The 16,532-nt window shown below is 38.5% G+C and overlaps 1 protein-coding gene across 2 annotated transcripts; it reads left to right on the top strand.

The window, feature by feature from the left end:
- The first annotated feature begins 8,734 nt into the window (after nucleotides 1-8,734).
- Nucleotides 8,735-11,718, top strand: LOC115818334 (early growth response protein 1). Of its 2 annotated transcripts, XM_030781688.1 has the most exons (3): nucleotides 8,735-9,006; nucleotides 9,114-9,282; nucleotides 9,877-11,718. In XM_030781688.1, the coding sequence occupies exons 2-3, from the start codon at nucleotides 9,147-9,149 to the stop codon at nucleotides 11,127-11,129; spliced, it is 1,389 nt and encodes a 462-aa protein (XP_030637548.1). In that variant the 5' UTR covers nucleotides 8,735-9,006; nucleotides 9,114-9,146; the 3' UTR covers nucleotides 11,130-11,718. The 2 variants fall into 2 exon arrangements, with proteins under 2 accessions (XP_030637548.1, XP_030637547.1); XM_030781687.1 differs by having other exon boundaries at nucleotides 8,735-9,282.
- Nucleotides 11,719-16,532: the final 4,814 nt, after the last annotated feature.

The following is a 16,532-nucleotide window of genomic DNA, read 5'->3' as shown; positions in this document are numbered from 1 at the left end:
TGTTCCTCCTTTTTGAAGGTCTTTGAAAAGTAGGGGCCTTCAAAACAATTTTTACTGTAATTTTCAAATGCAGATTGGATGTTTATTTTTGTGATAAAGCTAAGAGATAAGTATACAGTGGCCTGGAAGAGCAAGAAGAACAGAAAACTGCAAAAAGCAAACACAAAGTAGTGGCAAACAAAGAAATAATGCACACTCGCGTGTGCGTGCACACACACACACACACACACACACACACACAAACTCAACAAAATAAAAACCTGAAAATAAAACAGAGGAAAAACACAAAGTGAAAAGCCAAGTGAGAAAACACTTGCAAAATGTTAAGCCATCAATAAATAAGGGACAACACATCAACAGGCTCGAGGGAACGTATCAGTAAAACAGGAATAAAATGAAAACATCAACATAAAAAACAATAAAAAAAAAACCACACACACACACACACAATTAAAAGTCGCTAGATACTGGCCTTAAATGCATCAGATTCTCAAACACCACAAGAACTCAGTGTCGGGGGGAGCAACATGCCATTACAAGTCTGCAAAACAAAATTCAAAAAAAAGATTTCAGCGGTAAAATATGTGGCTGTCACAAGCAAACAAACATTAGTGGTTAAGGCGAACTCCCCTTTTGTTATTTAAAGATGAAAAAACATTCTTTTGAAAATAATTTCCTTCAGTATTGCGGGCTGTATATGTATGGATGTATGCGTGTCCTCATGCGCTGTCCACATCCCAACATCTGCAGATGGGGTGTGCGTGGTTTAGAGCAGTGGCTGGGAACATTCTTAGAAATCAAAATGAAAAAAATGAAAATATTTCAAAAGAGCCAAAGCAAAGTTTACACTCAAACACACCCTACTTCAGTGTGCAAAGATGTTAAGATATAACACTACCACTTTTATAACCAATGGTATCACAGTACTGGACTTCTAATAATCAGAATTAAGTTATAAATTCAGTTTAATATTAAATTAACACAAAAAGCTCATTTTAATTCATCACAATGAGTGACTGTACAACAGTAATACATTTACAAATAACTGAATAACTTGAACTTCCAATTTTGATTGTGGATTCAATTCACTTTTGTTTTGTTTAAATTTAGCATTACCACTATCAAAGCTTATAACCTAAATCTTGTATATACTGAAGATTTCGATCCTCTGACAAGTGAAACAAATTGGGTAATGTGAATGCAAGGAAACTCAGAGAGAGTGTGTACAACCAGGAGAGGGCACCAAAGCAAGCCCATGTGACAATGCCTGGGCTGAGGCCGCCAGCTTCATGATTTTTCAGTCATCATCAATGAGCCCTGACTTATGTATTAGCTGGTCTAATTTAGAATCATTATGAATCTCCTTAAGAAATATCGGCTGAACATTTGTCATCTGTCTGAGATGTTTTTTCAATATCTTTAATCTCTAATGCGCATTAAGAATCACACATCTGGTAAGCATATGTGAGCTGTGTTTAGGAATTTTTAATTACTGTCACAGCTGTTTCTTAGTAGCAAGTGAAATAAGCTGAAATTCATTTAGTCTTGGGTTTATTTTTTGATCTGCTGAGGAGAGTCCAGTGTTCAGATGGTGGAGAGGGTTATTTTTGTGAACACCTCAGTGTTCTCTGCTTGTCAGTGCATTCAGTGTGATGCAACTGCAAAACTCCAGACAAAAGTTAAGCTTTATTTTTTTTTCTCCGCCGATTCATGTGTGTTTTACCATTTGCTCACTGCGTGTTTTTGATATTGATCTGCAAGGCTAAGCTCTGTTCATACAGGCCTGGAACAGGAGATATTAAACATCTCTCCACTGCATTAGGAGTTCATTTGCTACTGAAGCATAATCTCAACAAAGACTGTGCTATTTCTGACAACTCTGTGGATGTCATTTTTCTTTCCAAAGTGAGTTCATACTACTAAGATGCCAACTGAAATGTAATTGAAATTTATTGAAATTGACCGCTACCAATATTTAAAATGTAATTTTTCTTTACCTTTCTTGCAGTCTTCTTATATTTTAATGTCTGTATTTGTTAATGTCTCTCCGGGAGAACCTGATGAATAAAATGAATGAAACCGCATTGTCATCACAGAACACAAGGTGCAGACCAAATAACACATTGTATTGCAAACAACGTCTTTATCACAAATGCAAAAGCATTTTGTTTTCAAAATAATATTTGAGGGGGGTTATACTACCCTTGTTTAGTGGATATTTAAATGACTAACTTAAGCAATATTAGCTGGCAATAATTACTGCTTAATAATACTGTAAATAATAATAACAATAACTAATAAATGGTTTAAATGTGTAGTCACACACATTCGTATCAAGGTCCTAACTAATCATTGTTCCACAGAAACAGTCAATAATATTTTCTCTTATTTTCTCTCTTCAATATAATGTTTTGGACTACACCCCATTTGGTTTGGGCCATACAATAACCAACAAGATATAGAAAACACAACATGGTCATAAGGTCATCTTCACAGAGAGAGGAGAGAGGGAGAGAGAGAGAGAGAGAGAGAGAGAGAGAAAGAGAAAGAGAGAGAGAGAGGGAGAGAGAGGGGGGGAGAGAGATAGAGAGAGATAGAGAGAGAGAGAGACAGAGAGAGAGACAGAGAGAGAGAGACTTAGTTATTGGCTGGCCTAGTCGTAAGGGAAACAGCTGAATAATCAGGGGCTTTTGAGTTTGAGTCTAGAACATGACAGCTCTGCTGATGCACCCCGGAGCAAGACACTTTTAACCCCAAGGTTGTTCCTGACATGGAAAAAAAAAGTAAGCTTGATTAGACTGTCAGCTAAATGGATAAAAGTAAAGGTCAAAAAACAACCTTATTCTGCTGCAAAGAAATTTAAAAATAGACTTGAATGTTAAAAGACCACATAGGATGCCAAAAACCACTAGTCCACAAATTCAGTCTTAAACCTCCCAAAATTCCTTGAACTCAGATTCCTGTGGTGACCAAACAATGTGTTATGCACACAACACTGCTAGACCAAACTTATTAACGGAAGTGAACTGCATTTCCTGAAGTACTTTGTCTGAGAAAATTAGACAGTCAAAAGAAAAACTAGAGTGAATTCAAATATTTTTTTTTCTGGATAATGGTAATGGTATTTCACTTGATAAAAGACAGGATATTTATTCCTAATGAGTCAGTATTTGAAGTGCACACCATCAAGAGGCAATGATAAGGCAGATCCTTTTCATCCTAATGGATGTGAACATTGGGATTCATAGATTGTGAGGTACTGAAGTTTCGTTTGGCTTTGGATGTGAAAGCATGGAAACAGCTTGAAGCTAAGAAGATGAAAAAAATCTGTCAAGGGAGTTCCGGTTAGATTAAAAGAACTCTGGTCAATGCCAGACATGCTGCTGTCAAAGACATTGCAGCCTTAAGGGCCTGGGAGATCCAGTCGCAATACAAAAGAACAGGGGTTATAAAATAGTATTAAAAATGTTTCCCTTTGCTAAATATATGTGGATATTGTGTATAAAGAGCATGAAAATATTTGAGCCAAAGTTATGTTAAAATCATAAGGTTCGTAAGGATGTGCACTCCTGGAAGTACTTTGGAATAGTACCTCCAGCAATATACAAAAGTTCTGTATGAAATTCTAGCTGCAACTGGTAGCCAGTAGAGTAGTCCAGCAAAGAGGATGCTGTAGTATTCCAGTCTTGAGATCACAGGTGTCTGGATGAGAAGCCAGTGAGTGGAACCTTTGACGCTGTAGAGCAAAAAGCAATAGGTTGTGGCTGTAGCAGTGATTTGCCCTGAGAAATTAAACTGATTGTTGATAGCAGCTCTGAGGCTCTTGGTAGTGTGGGAAACATGGGCCGACAGGCCATCTGCACTGAAGAATGTTTTTCTGGAAGGAAGATCAGCTCTGTTTGTCCAATTTGAGATTATGATGATGATTGGTCATCCAAGTGGATGTGTTGGACCAACAGACAGAGAATTTCTCTGAGATCTTGGAGTAAGAGCATGGGAATGAGAGAGAGAGAGAGAGAGAGAAAGCTTAGTGTTATCAGCTTTGCAGTGGTAAGTAAAACCATGTGATTGAATAACAGGACTCACATTCATCTCTGCTAGTGTTGCAGTCATCATCTGATGGTCCATAATGCCAAATATCATGGACACGTCTACTCTCATATCCTGAATGATTGATTGACTGATTGAGGATGGTATCAGGTTAATAGCGAGGCAGGAGTTGATCAGGGTAGTTAGGCAAAGGGGGTTCTTGTGTCAGTCTTAGAATGGAAGAAGATCACCCTGGTGGTTGTAATGCTCATTTGGCAAACATAAAATACTTGTAAGTGATGAACAGTTTCCGCTTTACAACAGGTTCAATAGAAAACAGTATGAGGTTAAAGCAGATCACTCCCATTCTAACATCGCGACATTGGCTCCCTGTAAAATGCCTAATCAATTATAAAGCACCTTAGCGAGTCACATACCCCACTGATAAACACCAGTGAATGCTCTGTGTTCTAGTAGGGCTGGACGCCTCACTGCTACTGCCAGACCTCCAGTCCTTTAGAGTATCATACTGACCAAGCTCAAGGATTCAGAAACAGTGCCAATGGTATGATCAGATGATGCAGTGGTACAATTACACTGTGTGCCATCCTAGGGTTGAGTCCCAGCAATACTGCCAGCATTACTGTCAGGCATTGCAAAGAGCACAGCTGACTGTGTTCTTGGAGGGGCTGTTAGACAGAGTAAACTCCCCGTCATCGTGCTTTTGTGCTTCTTGTCTTTGGTGGGGCTCTCGTTCAGTTGTGGACCTTGACACGCGAGTCTTTCCCATGGAGACGGTTGCGCACGTTCACATACGGAAAATTCTTGTGGTTGCATGACTGTTTTTTTCTGGTGCAGAGATAACAATGGTGTCAGACAAGCTGATAGATAGAAAGTTTGATTCATGTTTTATTTTATTTTATTATTTTTTTTAAATAGGACCTATTTTTGAGACGTCCTTTGTTTTCAATGCACTAATCAGCACAAATTCAGCAAAGGATAGCAGTGAGATGAGACCTAATGGAGAACGACAAGCAATTCTGAGCGTGGACCTTGGAGGCCAAGAGAAAATTAAAAAAAAAATAAATAAATACAGATTTTTACTGTTTTCATTTCCCTCTTATTTAAAACACAGGACACATGCAAACCTAATGTAGATTTTAGTAAATGGATTTAGAGAATGACTGCATTGAAGAGAGAGCAGTAGGAATAGCTGAGTTATCTGATGTGATCCAAGTGTCTGACAGAGCCAATAAATGCTTAGCGCTAGGTCAAAGACAAAAGTAAACAGTCAGGCGTGATTGCGGTGGACTTTACACAGTAGGGCAGACATGAACCATGATATGAGACTGAGCTTCTTTATCTCTCAGTCTTTCTCCTCTATACGTCTATTAGTGAATCGATTTGTGTGCAAAAAAAAGAAACGAGAGCATGGTAATTACATAATAAAGCATATTGCAGAAGATATGAACTAGCTGCCATATTGCTGTTATCATTTAAAGGCGCTGGAATAACAAAGGCAAATGTTGACATTTCTGCATGGAACTGGCATTTCTGCATGGAACGGATACTTACGTCATCAGAGATCCCTATTTATCCTGAGTGACACGAGAAAAGAACACGGGAAATGAGGAAAAACAAAAACAAAGATGCAGAAGAAAACAAATTCAAATATGGAACATTTCTGACAATCAAACTCAGATTTATTCTGTCAAACCATTGTTCCTCTTACACAACAAAAGTATTCCAGCAGAAGTGATGAGTTCATCCCCCCCCCCCTCGCCCTATGTGTTGTGGTTCGGTCCTGTTTTATCCCTATGTTAAGTATCCTGAGATATGGGCCCTAAGGGTTTATTTAGCAGACAGCAAGCATCTTCAGCAGGACCCTTTTCACATCTTAAAATCTGATCCTGGGAATTTTTCATTGCTTTGCACTGTTTGCATAGTATCATCAATCACAATGCAGTAAAAATAGCAAGTAGATCTATAAATGAATAGTTATACCTATTATAAAGTTACTGTTTCAGGTAACTTTCCATTATTTTATACCAAACATTGATCTTTTCAGCATGCATCCCATATAGTACGTATAGTATGTACCTATATAGTAAACAGACTTTGAAAGCAATGAAGTATCATTAATACACAGAGTGCATATAGTAAAACCAATCTGACGGTGTCTGTTAGGGATACAGCACACAATGATGGTGGGTATATCTTAGCAATGTACCAAAGAGCCTTAGTAACAATCTGCCTCTAAGCAACCAGTAAAGGTAACATGGCACTGGAGGAGCTAGATCAATACAAGCTTAAATCAAGAGGAAAGTGAATAGAAGTATCTATAAACTGTAAAATTAGATGAAAGCAAAGTATGATCATGTGAATTATGTGTTACAACCACTTAACTGCAGAAGCGGCCAGTCTGCTACTGGTTTTATTCTTATTGGTAAAAACATTATAAGTAACAACTTTGTAACTTTGTAATTTTAAAAGCAGATTTTTGTTATTCAGAAAGAAATTAGATAACTGAAATAGTACATAAAATTTACAGTAAATGTTGGCTGAGGAGGAGACAAATAATGACCGAAAGTGAGTTATTCTCGCGGAACCTGACATGCATCCTGTTATGCTTATGATTTGGATACTTACTTCACTTACAATACACATTTTACAGAACTACATAGGAGATAGTACCTAATGGGGTACAGAGCCTTTGCAGGCCAACAACTGTATCAGATGTTGAACAAATTGGGAGAAAGGGAAGCAATTATCAGAGAGTGCGTGAGAGAGCTGTAACCATGAAAAGATTGTTACAAGCAAACTTCTCCCTGCTCCATGGATTGCACATCAACGATCTCTCTCTCTCTCTCTCTCTCTCTCTGTCACTCTCTCTATCACACACACACACACACACATACACACACACACATCACAGAAATGACTCGTTTTGACAAATGTGCTTGAAGCAAATCCTGGTTAAGTGACATCAAACCGCAACATATCGAAAATACAATTATATTAACATTTGGGGAAAATGCTACTTTGAATACATCACATCAATCACACGTTTTACGTAAGTAATACTTAGAGCACCAGTTTTCGCTTCGCCAGTGTCATGGCAGTACATGCTAACAGCAGTTTGTGACAATGAATCCGTAGTCATGTACGCACAGATTCTTACATAAAAAATAGCCTAGTTGTCCATAACAAAAATTAAATCTGTTCTGACAACGTATAATGATCGGATAGTGTCATATGTTCAACACAACAGCACAACAAAAGCAGGCGATTTATTTTGGTGTCATATACCGGTAATGCGGCACAGCCAGCTGTCTCCAACCCATTTTGACAGCTGTAGCACTGGGAGCATGCTCAGTTAAGACAGCACTGCGTCAAGAGTAAGACTTTTTTTCCTGCTGCGTTTCAAATCAGTCCACTGAGTGGGAAAGAGTGAAAGTGATCGAATGCTGTTTACCATGCTTTTCGACAAAGGCATTTTGCCTTAAAACAATAAAATTATACGAAGTATTAAAGCAGCTGATAGATATGAAAGCATGAACAGGTGGATGCCTCGCCGAATTTCACAAAAGTCCCGGTTAACAACTCCGCGTGGGTCTAGCGTGAATCAACACTGATTTACATGTCCTTATTTAGCGCGACACTTCTAGTACACACAGTTTGAGGTTGTGAGCCGGTGAAAAATAGATTAATTTCACGAAAATAACGCCTGTTCTGCTGTTTCCTTGATGACGTAATATAATGCCACTGCATACCTACTTTTACATGGAGTTTCTGCGCGCCTGGCACACTCAGCCTCTGTTATGTAACGTTTGAACGAAAACACACTGTTGTGTATTAAACGATGGTAACTATCGTTGTTTATTTTCTTCAGTCAACTTTAACTCTTCCTCGAAAAATTCGTATATTTAAGAAAACAATTATGCCGAGTAGACGAACCCTGTCATCATATGTGGTCTTTACAGACTTTTTTTTTTTTCTCGTGGGTGTCTTAATCATTGGCACGAAGCCCATGATTTGCTTTGTTTTAATCTAGAATTAACTTAGAAGTTGTTCTTTGTAAGGATAAAGGTGATGAAAACACCTTATTTGTTTGAAATGATTACTAATGATAATTATTGTTACTTAATGCATAAGCTATAGCGAATGTAATATGGGCAATGCATCACACAAACCCGATATATCCCCTTATCGGCAAGCTTTCATGAAAGTAGTCGAAACTCATTTCTTTGGGGGATAAAATGTTAAACTGGCAGAATTGTACCACAAAACAACTGCGCTACAACAAAGCTAAGATCCCTCATTCATTGCCAGGCTCTGACCGTCACTGCCTCAGGAAGTCCTAATAAGGATAAAGTGGAAACTCACCGGAACCTCCTCATATTGGTCTGCGACCTTATATGGCATAACTTTGCCGGGGTTTCCGGCAAACGTGATTCTGTTTGACTAGAGTTAAGCGTCAATAGGAGGTATCGCAATAACCTTTTTTAGTTTGATGAATTACTGTCCATGAGTTTGCGCGAGAGTTGCTTTTCTTTTTTCAATGTCTCACTTTCCATTTGGCAGTCTCTCAAGCTCCCAACTAAATATGGTCTTCCTCCTGTCCAAATATGGACATCTACGTCACAGTGATAGGCTTTATAAACGCGCGGGGATCCTCTGTGTACTGGAACAGCCCCTGCAACAAAGCAGTTCTCGTCAGTGTAATAAGACCCCTAGATTCCTGACAGAAACCCAGACATATGAGAACACAAATAAATACACTTTGCTCCTTGTGCCTATATTTTTGAGCTTGAATGTGCAACTATTGACATTTTAGTGGATTCGATTATATAGGGTAATTATTTACATTTCCTCATGGACTTAAACACCAAGAATCCTTTTTTACTGTTGAAGAATTTAAAATTTTGAAGGAGAAGAAAATCCCGGACATCATCATTATCAGCATTCAAAGGAAAGGTGAAGATCCTTTTTCATCTGACAAACACCTCTAATAGATCTACAGCAGTCCAGTTGCAGGAACTATGGCTGCAGCTAAAACAGAGATGCTCCTGTCTGCCCTACAGATCTCAGATCCTCTGGGTTTCCCTCACTCCCCCATGGACAGCTACCCTAAATTAGAGGAGATGTTATTCCTGCACTCAGCAGGAACACCCCTCCTTACCAGCACCACACCAGAAGGTGCAGCCTGTGGAAACGGGGAGTCCACTGAACAGTGTAACCACCTGACTAATGGTAAGAGCTCTTGCTCTCTTTGTTTTTTCTTTTCTTTTTCTTCTCTCTCTCTCTTTTTTTTTAGGAAATTAGTGCAGACAGAAGCTGTGTAATGTGTCTGTTTTTTTTTTCCTTCTTTCTTTTATTTTGTGTGTGATAGTTTTTACAAGACCCTGAAAATATTCAGTTACATCATTAGAGTATCCTTATCAGTTTCCTATTATATACTTAAATTATTGTATTATTTTCTGTGTTAAATTATCCTGGGATTGATCCACGTGAACTGAATAATTGAAATGTTCACAAAATCATTTCTGCCTCAAGACATAAGGTTATATAACAGCTCAGTGGGATGATGTACTCTTAATGTCTTCATGTCTTTTTCTTAATAAGCTGTTGTAAGACAAAGGAATTTTGCCCAGGGATGTCATCTTATCTTATTAATGTTGCATGTCTGTTCGGTTATATATTTAAAAAAAAAAATCAATTATGGTAGTGGATTTTTTTTGTAATTTCTAATTAGCTGGATTAGAGCTTTTTTTTTCTTTTAGTGTGGTTGTCTAGTTATGTCTATATTTTAATCGATAATTTATTAACTCATTATTTTTTTTTCAGATACATTACCAGACATCTCCCTAACCTGTGATAAACCTCTGTCTGATCAGAACTACTCAGCCCCGAGATTGCCTTCCATTTCCTACACTGGTAGATTCAGCTTCGAACCAACAACCACCTGCAGCAACAGCCTGTGGGCTGAGCCATTCTTCAACTTGGTTAGTGGGTTGATGGGTATGACAACATGTTCCAGCAACTCAAACCCCTCTACATCTGCCGCACCAGTCAGCTCCTCCTCACAGTCAAACTTTAGTTGCTCTGTACAGAACAGCAATGCCAACCCAATCTATTCTGCAGCTCCAACCTTCACAAACACCAACCAAGATGTGATGCTGGAGTCAAGTCAGGCTTTGCCCAATTCTCTGAACAGCTCTGTCCAATACCCTGCTCCCGCTTATTCCAACAGCAAGACCTGCACTTCGAACTTCTCCTTGCCTATGATCCCGGACTATCTCTTCCCACAGCCACAAGGGGAGACCAACCTGATAAATGCTGACCAAAAACCTGTCCAGCCTCAGCCTGTCCAGCATCAGCTCTCCCTCACACCTTTGTCTACAATCAAAGCATTTGCCACTCAGACTGGATGTCAGGATTCGAAGAGTTCCTGTCAATCTCAATTGGTCAAGCCCAGCCGCACACAGAAATACCCCAGTCGTCCCTGCAAGACTCCACCACATGAGCGCCCTTACGCGTGTCCTGTTGAGACCTGCGACCGCCGCTTTTCCCGTTCAGACGAACTGACCCGTCATATCCGCATCCACACCGGCCAGAAGCCCTTCCAGTGCCGTATATGCATGCGCAATTTTAGCCGGAGCGATCATCTCACAACCCACATCCGCACCCACACCGGCGAAAAGCCCTTCGCCTGTGATGTCTGTGGACGCAAATTCGCCCGAAGTGATGAACGTAAGCGGCACACTAAAATACACCTACGGCAGAGGGACAAGAAAGCAGAGAAGAGCATGGCATCTGTGTCCATTCCGTCCGCCTTGTCAGACTTCTCCACCCCAACTACAGTGTTTCCATCCTCTGCTTCCAGTTTCCCCTCTCCAGTGCCGTCCTGTGATTCTCCTGTGCACAATTCCGGTCCATCACTCTCTGATGTTTCCACATCCTCCACGATCTGCAACACATTCCAGGCCCAGGTTGCCACCACATTTCCATCCAACACAAATCTCTACATCTCTCCTGTGGGCACTCCACAGTCAGAACTCCAGTCATCCCTTTCACCAAAAAACATTGAGATGTGCTAAGGAAGTTCATCTTGCTGTGATCTAGTTATGTGGTACCTTATTTAGAGATGTGCTATTAAGTGGTTCGGCATGACAAAGACTGAAAATAGTTTGAAGAACTTTGTACATATCAACAGATGGTACTATCTTCCCCTGTCCAACAAATGGCTTGTGTTGTGTGGACATTGTTTAAAAAAATTATTGGTGCCTTTCATGAAGGTCAAAAATGGACTGAATTCATTTTTGAATGTATTGCATATAACGTAGCCTTTTACTGTACAGTGTATGTTCACAGAATGACAGAGTTTTTAAGCTTCATTTCCAGAAATATACACAGATCAAAGATCACATACCCAATCAGAAAGTATGTGTTTTGCTATTTTACATACAAATAAATGCAAATGTCAGGAATAAAACTGGTGTACTTACCTACTAAGTAGGCATGAGATCTTTTATATGTTCTTTATATGCAGTTCATCAGTTTGTCGTCCTTCATATTTTTTTATGTGTTCAGAAAATTCTTTTATGTTCATTTGTTTGAATGAGCTTGACATTTCATGCACATCGTCTTTCAAGGATTGAAATAAAATATGCATTTGTTACAGTGAAATTATGTATTGTTTTTATTGCATCAAATATGCTTGAACAACAACATAAATAATATTAATAATAAGAACAAACAAATAATAAACAATAACAACAACGACAACAACAACAATAATAATAAAAACAACAACAACAACAACAACAACAACAATAATAATAATAGTTACAATAATTGTGTGTAACGGCTATTTTGAATTTTAATTGAAAAAGAGGGATAAAAGGGAATGGAGTGGGGGCCTTAATCTACCATTAGTTAAGACTTCAGTGTTATTAAATCTACACCAGAGACAGTTTCTAATGTTTTTTTTTTTTACACCTACATGTCTTTTAATAGCTCTCATCTTATATTCTTGAGGTCACAAGTGGCATTTATGTAGTCGGACATTGAGAGACAACCAAGAGTCCTGTGAGTATCTCTCATAAACCCACAGATACTCAACCGATTTCTATTTACCAGCTTCTCTGTGAACCCAGATGAAACAGAGGATCTATGACTGTAATAGCCTTTTAGATGGATCTGAATTGTTCAGAGTGGTCTTTGTTAAGTGTTCTCTTTTGAGGCACTTGATTTACGAAGACACAGCCTCTGTGTGGGTGTATATCTTATTGTGTAGTAGCATCAAAAGAATGTTAAAAGAAAGAATTGATTATGTAACAACAGGGAAATTTTCATGAAGAAACATGGACAAAAATATGGCCATAAGAAGAAATTTAGAAGGACAAGCAAAATGGTCTGCTCGTATGAGTGGAGAAAAAAAGCAGAATTCACACACCTCTCATCTGATGTGTGTTCTTAACACGTATACCAAGATGATGAAGAGGTACGTTTCTTGTCTGGAGAATACATTTCTAATGCATTAAATAACCTACTAATGAACGGTTTTTGGAAATAATAACTTCACTTGTGTAAACCTGAAACAGACTATCTACCCAAAAAATCCCTCATACCACATTTCATCTCATGTGAAGAAATACAGAACCCAGTTATTTTAGTCATTTTATGTGGATTGTTTCACAGTCATATATAAATGAAGTGAACTTTCGGCACTCTGTTGTGCTTCACCTTGGCACCTTATAATTTCTCCATGTGCACGGTGACCTAATCATCCCAGCTGCTTTCCAAAGTACAGCCACAACACAGCATGAAAATTCACATAATCTGTGTCAGCAGCTTTGCTATGTTCATATTTGCTGTGTCTCTTACCTCTACATTACATGTCAGTTTTTTTTAAGTAATTATGTAAATTACTTGTCCTTGTCTTGAATGTCTGTAATAATGTCAATAAGAAAATCACCCAAAGCCAAGGTGAATTTTCTCTATTAGTCGAAGACTCCAGCTGAATAACAAATGATGTAACGCTGGCTTGGAAATGCATTTATTAGAACACACATTTCAGCATTTGATTGTTGTTGAAGCACTATTTAACACTATTTACCATATTTAAATGAAATCATTTTGGTAGTACCTACCATACTTTTTTGCTGATTTGGATTAACATCCTTTACACTTTCAGAACTTCTATTTGAATTGTACACGTAAATTGTTGCAAAGTTCTGAACTGACCTTGACTAAATACATTATTTCTCCATCTGTAACCTTCCTTAAAATCAGGCACCCAGCCAAACAGCAGCTGTAGCCCAGTTCTGACTGAGCCACCATACACAAACTGGCAATCTTTAAATTCTCTCTCTCTCTCTCTCTCTCTCTCTCTCTCTCTCTCTCTCTTTCTCTATCTATCTATCTATCAAACTACACTTACAAAAAGATCCCAGCTAAAATAAAAACGTAATAGGCCAAGTTTTCCTTGTGGAATAATTTCCTGTAGTAACAAAACCCTTGTCAGACATGCCACTAAGACCAGTTTGTGTTGCAATACCAGCCAATGAACCTATAAAACTCAGTAAGTTCCCCTAAAATGTTTAGTTCTCATACCCTTTTGCACGTACACTTTAATATGAGAATATTTACACTTATTCGTCAATATGGATAAGTTCTTTGTTATGGCAAGACGTGTAGTATGAAATATATAACATATTCCCTTGATTCAACCCTCCTTTGTGGTTAGTCTATAAACATTTTGTTCTCTTCTTCCTCTGCTCTCTCTGTGCTCTGTCAGCAGGAGTGGTTAAAGAGTTGCCTTGTCCCTGCTCGCCTGCTCTCCAGCTCTCTCCCAGCAGCCTTGCCAGGTCACCTAACCTCATGCTGAGAGCCAATCAGGAGAGAGCTGTCACAGCTGCTCCAGCAGTCCAGAAAACCTCTCTGCCCATATATGGTCATCCTGGACTCAGTACCGGATATCCTGAGGTCTATGTATGGCACTTCCTGAGCTGTCTTGCCTGACAACTCTCACAAACAATTGCAGGACTTTTTCCCATGCAAGTTTTTTTTATATATATATACTCTTTCTCGGCTAAAGTGTGGAGCAAGAGCTAGATCTTTAAGAATAACGACAGTTGCTATGCAACTTTCAAAGAAAACTTCTTTTTTTTTCTTTTATTGTCAGCAGTAAATAATTTGCTGCAATTAAAAGAGTCTTTTTTTCTGAACAGACAAAGTGACCAGGGGGGAGGAGTAGCATTTTTAAAGAAGAAAGAATGTATTCAAAGTTAGCCAGGCTGTCAGAAAACAACTTTAACTGTGTTTCTCTTGAACAAACATTGCACATGTCTTTACCTGTCTAACCACAGGATTTCTTATGTCAGCCATCTCCTGGTATGCTGAAATGCACATTTCAGTGTGTGAGAGAGATAGAAAACAAGGGGATGAAGGACGAGTTGGTTAAATAGTTAAGTATACGTTGTGCTGTGGTTTTACTGATCGATTTTTATCGATTTTCGATTTTTAATTCAATCAAATTAGTTTAATCACACTGTATGTATACATGTATTATGTATGAATCTCAACCTGTTTTCTCATTTAAATAATAATACATATCCATTCTGTTGCTTGGTAAGTTATAGTGTTGATTACTTACAGACGTTAGCACATGCATTCATACACACACACACACAACACACACACACACACACACACACACACACACACACACACACACATCAGTCCTCTTGTTTGAAGAGAGCCAATATTTACTACTGTATGTGTTTATGCCTGTCTTTGATACAAGTCCTGTGAACACCCTTCTGACGGATTTGTCTGCATCTACGGAAGTAATTTACCAATACAAGAGAGGAATCAGGGCGTCAGCCGTCTGGTTTCACTTAACTTTGTCCTGCACTACTTTTCATATAAATTCTCAAGTATAAGACAGCGAGCTTAAGGGTGACAAAATGCGCACTCGCACACACGAGCACACACACACACACACACACACACACACACACACACACACACACACACACACGTATACAAATACCTGTATATATGTATGTACGTAAGTTAACTCTACCTCTTTTTGTATTTGAGAAATGTCAAGCTCATACATACATAAACCTTGTTCAATCAATTAAAATTATAAGCTTTATAAGGTCAGGAATCAATGGCCCCTGGAATGCTTTGTTGATTTGCATACTTTTGTAAGTAATAGATGTTGACAGATTCCTCCCTCCAAAAACAGTTTATGTTGTGAAAAACACTTCAAGACACATACAGGAATGTAGTTTCTATCATTTTGAAAGTCAGAGCCACTTTAAAACCTCACGTGGGCAATAGATTTGAACAAAAGCAACCTACAGTGGTCTGAAATCACCATGGAAACAGCACTACTTAGTGCTGAGATCAATTCTGTCTTTTACTATTCAGTGTTCAGAATAGTACTTTCATTACACACAATCAAAGGGAAAAAAAACAGCCTTTAATTGTCATTTTCTTCAAGATCGTCAGTAAGGACATATACGAATTACAAGGTGTTGATGTAACTGCAGTACAATTCACTCTCAAATACCATAACAAATTTTCACTGATGTTAATCATATGAAATGTTTATACTTGCCAAGGCAAAAGCTTCGCCTCTCTTACAGAAGACCTTCGTGTTTCTGTGGTGAAATGCCACAAAATTACACCATGTAGAGTAGTTATAGCTTTGAACTGTAAATTCCAGCACAAACTTGATATTTCGATGTACAAATCAAATGTCTCTGGTTAAATGTACGTTTAAATAGAGTAATCTCTTTAATTTTCTTGTTGTTGTTTTCCTTTTTATTTTCTGAAGTACAGAACCTGTAGAAAAGCTTAAGTGTTGAAAATAGATGCCACGTGCTTGTCTGTGGTACTGCGTGTATGTTAGACAGTGTTTATGTGCTTGTCTGTCTGTGTGAGATGTTCCTTTCCAGCCTGTTTGGGTTGATTTACTGAGCTTTGGCTGGTTTTCCCGTCTTTGGTGGGTCTCTGACATTTCCGCAAGTGGCACCCAGCATGAAACCAGGGCTGGATTGTTTGTTATTGCTGAGGAGAGAATGGAGCAAAGCCCAGACACACTGCAACCTTTCATTACTCACTTACATAGGCCGTGTGTGAGTGTGTGTGTGTGTGTGTGTGTGTATGTGTGTCAGTACACATGTATGGAACAATGTACAAGTTACTATGTATGTGTCAGGACCACAGATTCATTCCAATCCAAAACAAATATGCGGTGTTGGTTTAACTGAAAAATATTTACAGAATATTCTTTTGGTTCACTCTGATTTAAAGTTATTTCAAATAAATTGCTCAAACTGACAGAGGTGAAAAAGAGTTGAATTCAGCTATTTTACACATGAGATTGTTTTAGCATCTTTGAGATGTAACGCTATAACCTTACATGTGAAGGGCTAGAGTTTCTTATCATATTTAGATTTACATTTACTCTTAAACTCCACAGT

Source organism: Chanos chanos, chromosome 8, assembly GCF_902362185.1.
Source record: "Chanos chanos chromosome 8, fChaCha1.1, whole genome shotgun sequence".
NCBI lineage: Eukaryota > Metazoa > Chordata > Actinopteri > Gonorynchiformes > Chanidae > Chanos > Chanos chanos.
The sequence above is the reverse complement of the archived record's forward strand: the minus strand, read 5'-3'. Positions and strand labels throughout refer to the sequence as shown.